The sequence below is a fragment of the Morone saxatilis genome, unplaced genomic scaffold, assembly GCF_004916995.1.
Source record: "Morone saxatilis isolate NCDOM2014 unplaced genomic scaffold, NCSU_SB_2.0 Contig23, whole genome shotgun sequence".
NCBI lineage: Eukaryota > Metazoa > Chordata > Actinopteri > Moronidae > Morone > Morone saxatilis.
This window is the reverse complement of record NW_023339796.1, coordinates 15061852-15068430: the sequence shown is the minus strand read 5'-3', so window position 1 is coordinate 15068430 and position 6579 is coordinate 15061852. Positions and strand designations below refer to the sequence as shown.

The 6579-nt window shown below is 44.0% G+C and overlaps 1 protein-coding gene across 1 annotated transcript in view; it reads left to right on the top strand.

Annotated features, from left to right (window-relative positions):
* The window catches only part of LOC118334518 (ephrin type-A receptor 4-like), a 16760-nt gene that overhangs the window by 4114 nt on the left and 6067 nt on the right, over positions 1–6579 (top strand). Inside the window, exons 3-11 of the mRNA XM_035670440.1 lie at positions 1164–1319; positions 2011–2538; positions 4092–4216; positions 4361–4520; positions 4626–4737; positions 5552–5610; positions 5845–5958; positions 6048–6233; positions 6330–6395. Of these exons, the coding sequence (XP_035526333.1) occupies positions 1164–1319; positions 2011–2538; positions 4092–4216; positions 4361–4520; positions 4626–4737; positions 5552–5610; positions 5845–5958; positions 6048–6233; positions 6330–6395 (1506 nt within the window). The remainder of the gene's footprint in view (positions 1–1163; positions 1320–2010; positions 2539–4091; positions 4217–4360; positions 4521–4625; positions 4738–5551; positions 5611–5844; positions 5959–6047; positions 6234–6329; positions 6396–6579) is intronic.

Sequence of the window (6579 nt, the reverse complement as noted above, 5' to 3'; positions counted from 1 at the left end):
CACACACACACACACTCAACATGTACGCACACACATCATTCCCACATTCCTATCCACTCCCACTGGGATGTCTTCATCTCCCTTGGAAATGTGAAAGGGTTGAAAAAAGGAGAGAACCGGGAAAGATGGTGGGATTGAGGAAGGAGAATGAATAGGGTGTGATGATGAAAAAGAAGGTGTTGAAAACGTGATTGCACTAGAAACAAATGAAGGATTTCCTTCTGAAATTAAAGAAAGGAAAAAAAATGGCTCTAACTAGCCACGCTTTGCCATCTCTTTTGCTTCACCAGTGGATGTCAAGCAGTATAATTATGCACTCATTTATTGTATTGTTGCTCTGTCAATGCATGAATTCCTTGGTATACAGAGAGACGATTTCTCTCCCTCCCGTCTCTCTCTCACACTCTCTCTTTCTGTGTTTCTCTTCTTTCATATATTTAAATGTCAATTATATTTGTGTGGGCTGCCGACACTGTGGAGTTTTGATGTATTCAGTTCTAGTGTTTCTGGTTTCTGTGTGTGTGAGTGGGAGCTCGTCAGAAAGTGTTCTTTTAGGTGTTTCTTTTCTTTGCTCGTCAAAATCAAAGATAAAAGAAGTCATAGTACCCCTCCCCTCCATAGTATATCTGTTTCTCTCTTGGGATTTTTCTTTACAGTTGTTTATCTTTGGATCAAATTGCAGTCCATGTGTTGATTAGGTTGTTGCTTGAGCTGTCTGACCTGTCAATATGGAGGACAACAAGACTGTTTAATGAGTTTTAACTAATTCATTTTTTGGCTTTCTCACTTACAAAATTGCTTAAACAACAATTTAGATAAGGTATATCTAAATTATTTATCATTCATTCTCTGTTGATTGATCCACAACTGTTTCAGCTGTAGCAAACATATATGTCTGTCCATGTGCATAGTTGAGCGTGACATACAAGTAAAGTTTTAACTTGTTCATTGTTCCATAGTGTTAAAAAAAACACAGGGAACCTTAAAACCTATGTTCTGTTCAAGGTAACATGTTCTCACTTTGCTTTTTAGTGCCTTAAATAAAGTTTGTGTGAATGTGACCTGTTTTTATTGACATTATCTGGTGCTGATGTACATGGCTAAGCACTGTTATTAAATAGTTTTAAAATGCTGTCTTTCTCTTTGTCTCTGTCCCTCTGCAGCCTGCTCTGTCGGTTTTTACAAGGCCAAGTCTTCAGATCTAGGATGCTCTAAATGTCCTCCACATAGCCACTCAGTCAGAGACGGGGCAACTGTCTGTGACTGCCACTCTGGATTCTTCCGTGCTGACAGCGACCCTCCCTCAATGGCTTGTACCCGTAAGAACACACACACACACACAGCCACGTACTAGTAAGACAATAGTTAAGTGAAAACACAGACAATATGTGTGCATCGCTTGCAAATAAAAGCAAAAAAGCACACGCATTGTCTCCCAACCTCTCTATCTCTACCAAACAGAGGGAGACACAAACATGTCTGAATGCCACCCCTGTTTCATGATCCCATTACTTATGACTAAGCCACCATCTACATCCTGTCTGGGAGTGATAACTAAAGACATTGAGAAGTGAATAAATGTCCTCTCTCTCTCTACCTCTCTCTCTCTCTCTCTAAGTCTCTGAGTAGGTCCTGTGTGACAGACTTGGAGACCTCGGTCTGTGTGTCATAAACTTAATTATGCCTATATACAGCACATGGTTTCCTTGGCCTGGGAAAAATGAAAACACATACATTCACGCACACACACACACACACACACACACACACATACTCTGTCTCTTAGATACACACACACACACACACACACAAAAATACCACAGACGAAAACATCCAGCCCATCAAAAACATCTCTGAACAGTATGGTTTTCAGTCTGATGCCAGATGTCTGCATTTCAGCCCGTGCCAACAGCTCACAGCAACAGCCCCGTACACCCCCTATACTTCTCCTTTCATTATGTGCAGTATATGATGTAAGCTTGCTCAAGCTTACTCTTGTTTCTTCCCCAGAGCCACCGTCAGCCCCACAGCAGCTAATTTCTGTGGTGAATGAGACCTCGGTGGTCTTGGAGTGGGCACCCCCTCGCCGGCTCGGAGGACGAAGTGACACCAGCTACAGCCTGGAGTGTCTCATCTGTCAGACAGGGAGCCACAGTCAGACTGGCGGCAAATCCCTGCCCAGGAATCGCAGCATCTCCCAGCCTGAGGCTCAGCACAGTGGGCTGGGGATGCAGTCGGACCAGGGGATTGTGGGATCTGAAGTCCAGTCAGGGAGAGGTGTCTTCCAGAGCAGGCCGGTACCTGGAGATTACCCGAGACTTGGCTCAGGTTCCGGCTCTCAGCTCTGCCTGCCCTGTGGCTCCGACGTGCTCTTCTCTCCTGGCCAGACCGGCCTGAAGACCACCAGGGTGGTGGTGAGCGAGCTCAGGGCTCACACACACTACACCTTCATCGTCCACGCGCACAACGGGGTCTCCCAGGCCAGTGGTGCAGGGGCAGCTCAGAGTGTGTCTGTCACCCTCACCACCAACCAAGCTGGTGAGAAGAAGTATGATAAATGTGTCAGATTGTTGAACGTTGCAGCAACACAAAATCTTCTTATAGATGTTGTCTGTAAGTGGGTCAGCTGAATGCAAACTGCTGTTCACTGCATGTGGGCCCACCGGGAAACAAGGCCCCATGAGTAATGTTCAAAACTGTGGAAGCATGATATCAACGAGCTCTGTATGTATGTAGCTACATACTTGCATGCCAAAGCTAGTATCCACCCTAAACACTTAAGTGCTGTAAAACACCTACTGATGATGTATTTTGCATTTAAAATCAGAAAGAAAATGTTTTGGAATATATATTCGTTCCCCACAGTGCTTTTAAAATATATTTTTGATCCTTTCTGATAATGCTTGTTTCTGGAAGATAATCCAGAGAATGTTATATATTTGATGAAGAAAAATTCAATTTGAGACACAATTCTGCATTTAAATACGTCTGCTATATGTTGGCATTAAATTTGACATGCAGTTAAGATAGATTAGCACAAACTTTTTGAAACATAAACGAGATGACCACATTGTTACACTGTATATTTCAAATGCACTTCAAATGCATTCTTTACATAATGCTGTAAAACTGATGTTGAACAAGGACACATCCATCTTAGTGAAAGTAGAGATACCAACACAATGAAAAACAGCCACAAGATACTTCTTGCTTTTTCTCAACTACTTACTATCGCTGTCATAGTTGCCATAGTTATTACTCCGTCCTCCTACATCTAACAACAGCTGAATTAATTACAGGGGTGTTCTCAACAGGATGTCAGAAAGCATTCTGGCAAAATGTAAATCACTGACTTAGATACAAAGAGACGAAGCTGGTTGAGGGAAAAGTAAATACGACGTAGTAAATGACAACACTACATAGCAAAATTGTTGACACATAACAGAATGAGTCTATGTAAGGGTGGGATTTTCGTTTTAGCTCTTGACCACAGAAGTGTTTGAAAAATCACCCAGATTTTATGGTGTGTTTCATTTTATTTCTAAAGGTGTCAGCTGGTGTGTGGCGCTCCTCGCACATGCTCTCCATTAGTTTTCAGCTTGCTTTTTTTGCATGCTGTTACATCTCAACTGTCGTTGCTTTAAGTCTTTACGCTGGCATTTAGAAAACGGCACACCTGCTTAGTTCCAGGTGCCCCGGGGAAATAACTTAGCAGTGTGTGCACAGCATGAGAGCTGTCTGGATGTGTCAAGTCCAACCTGCACCACCATATGGCCTGATATCATATGAACAGCAACAAAGGAGGACAAACGTCATATAGGGGTGGAAAAAGGAGGTATGTAAGAGGAGAGAGAGTGGAGAATGAGGTGTGTCTCTCTGGAATAGGAAGGAATGGGATTTAGGTCAGTTCTCAGGTGCACTAGGTCAATGGGATTGTTGACAAACAGGCACCACTCGTATCTTTTGAGTTACATTTAAAACTGTTGTCGCTGTTACCTTATTAGCAGCACTGTAGAATATACAGTGTGTCATGCTACAAAGTTATACTATTGTCTCTGAATTATCTCTCCCCATCTATCGCTCCCTCTCAGCTCCCTCTCCGGTGTCGTTCATACAAGCCACCGATGTCACCAGGCACAGTCTGTCGTTGGCGTGGCAACAGCCGGATCGACCCAACGGGGTCATCCTGGAATACGAGGTCAAGTTCTATGAAAAGGTGAGGTGCCCGTAGGTTAATGCAGCTCGGGCTGTTGTCTGAAATGTCAATACGCTGGCATGCTGTTTGTATTTCACTGATGGTGAAGATGGATTTGCAGTCAGGCACTGAAAAGATCCCCCTCTTTTTGTCCCGTCTAATCAGGATCAGAGAGAGAGGTCTTACCGCATAATGAGGACCTTCTCTCGTAGCGTCGATGTCACGGGTCTCAACCCCCTCACTGTGTATGTGTTTCATGTGCGTGCTCGCACAGCGGCTGGTTATGGAGAGTTCAGCGCCCCGTTTGAATTCTCCACCAATTCAGGTATTCTGACAATAAAGCTCTGTAGTTTCCGATGATGCATTGAAGTTTGTTGTGATGCAGTTTACAACTTTCTGGTTGGTGACTTTTTGTGTCCTTTCTTGTTAGATCCCTTCCCTCTGATTGGAGAAGGAGTAAACTCAGCCTTCCTGCTGCTGTCTGTCAGTGGGGTTGGAATTTTAATGCTGATATCTGCAGCTGTCTTCATCATTAGCCGCAGGTATAAACACACGCACATACATACACACACACACACACACATAGGCATCCATACAGGCAAGCATGCACACCTATAGGCTGGTTAGGCTGGCTAGAAGTTTCCCGTCAGTACATCACCATTGTCAATATGTGTACTGCCTCTACCTTAACTACTACTTTTGAACTTCCCCAATTCACACAAACAAACAACACACACAACTCCCCTGCCATTGTGTGGCTAAATAATATGTGTGTGTGTGTGTTACCTGGAGCTTTTAAAGGGGATTAGAGTGGAGACAGTGATAATCCCTTTGTCCCTGACTTGTCATTACTGTCTCTTCAGCAGCACAGCTTGTGTGTCCGCTTCCGCTGGCGTGCACACTTACACACAAAAACATAAGCATGCGCAAGTGCCCACAAACACACACACACACCTGCTCACTCACAAAGGTGTTTTTGACAGTTTCTTTGTTTAATGGAAAACACCTTTTATCTTGCGCTACCTGAGGCATCGGCCCTCCTCCCTCCCTTCCTTAAATGCTTTCATCTGCTCGCTCTGTGTCTTTCCTGCAGCTCGTTGGTCTCTGTTCTCATTGTCACCGCTTTCTATTGCGGCAAAACCTGAAAAACCCAATGAATGCATAGCGCTACTGGAAAAAAATAAACAAAATTAAAAACAATGTGACATATATGCCTTTTTGTCAGTGCTCTTAACTGTAACAAAACATCAAAAATGTGAGAAGTCAAAAGCAATGGTTACAGGCATGTTCTGACAGACTTCCATGTTTTTTCTATGCCTGTGTGTTTAATGTCAATCATTTCTTTTGTGTCACCAGGAGGAGCAAGTACAGTAAAGCAAAGCAGGACTCAGAGGAGGAGAAACATCTTAACCCAGGTACTGCACACACACACTCACGTACACACACACACACCTACTGGACTGTAAAAAGACAGAGAGACAGATGGATGCTCTTCTCTTCAATCCACCTGCACACATCTTATACACATACTGCCAAAGACATTTACATAACATATGCAGCAGTTACACAACTCATATTTCTCACCCTCCTCTGCATCCCTCCTTCTCCTCCCTCGTTCCCTGTCCTCTCCCACCTTTCCTCCACGGCAGGAGTCAAAATCTACGTGGACCCGTTCACCTACGAAGACCCCGATCAGGCCATCCACGAGTTTGCCAAGGAGATTGATGTTAGCAGTATTCACATTGAGAGGGTTATTGGCATGGGTAAGCCTACCATTCGCACACACACGCGCACTAACCCACACACACATGCTTACTTGGCGCTGACACTGCTGTTTGCTCTATGTGTGTAGGAGAGTTTGGGGAGGTGTGCAGTGGTCGGCTGCGTGTTCAGGGAAAGAGGGAGATCTACGTGGCCATCAAGAGTCTGAAGGCGGGGTACTCTGACAAACAGAGGAGGGACTTCCTGTCTGAGGCCTCCATCATGGGACAGTTCGACCATCCGAACATCATCAGGCTGGAGGGCGTCGTCACAAGATGTGAGTTGTTGACAGAATGTGTCAACTCTTTAGTAGTAGTATTTGTGCATGTTGTAGTTTGGTCTAATATGTCTGTATATGTCTGTACCTGTTTAGGTAAGCCGTTGATGATCATCACAGAATACATGGAAAATGGATCCCTGGATGCTTTTCTTCGGGTACATGCACTTTATTATCTTATCTTTACTACTGAGAAAGAATTATCTATTTTTGAGTAGCATTTTTCCAGTGTGCTGAAAATGCACATAAAATGCTCTCCCTCATGACTGCCCAGCTAGTTGTTGATAGATGTTAACCTGCTTTTCTGTCTCTTTAATGTTTTAGAAACATGACGGCCAGTTCACAG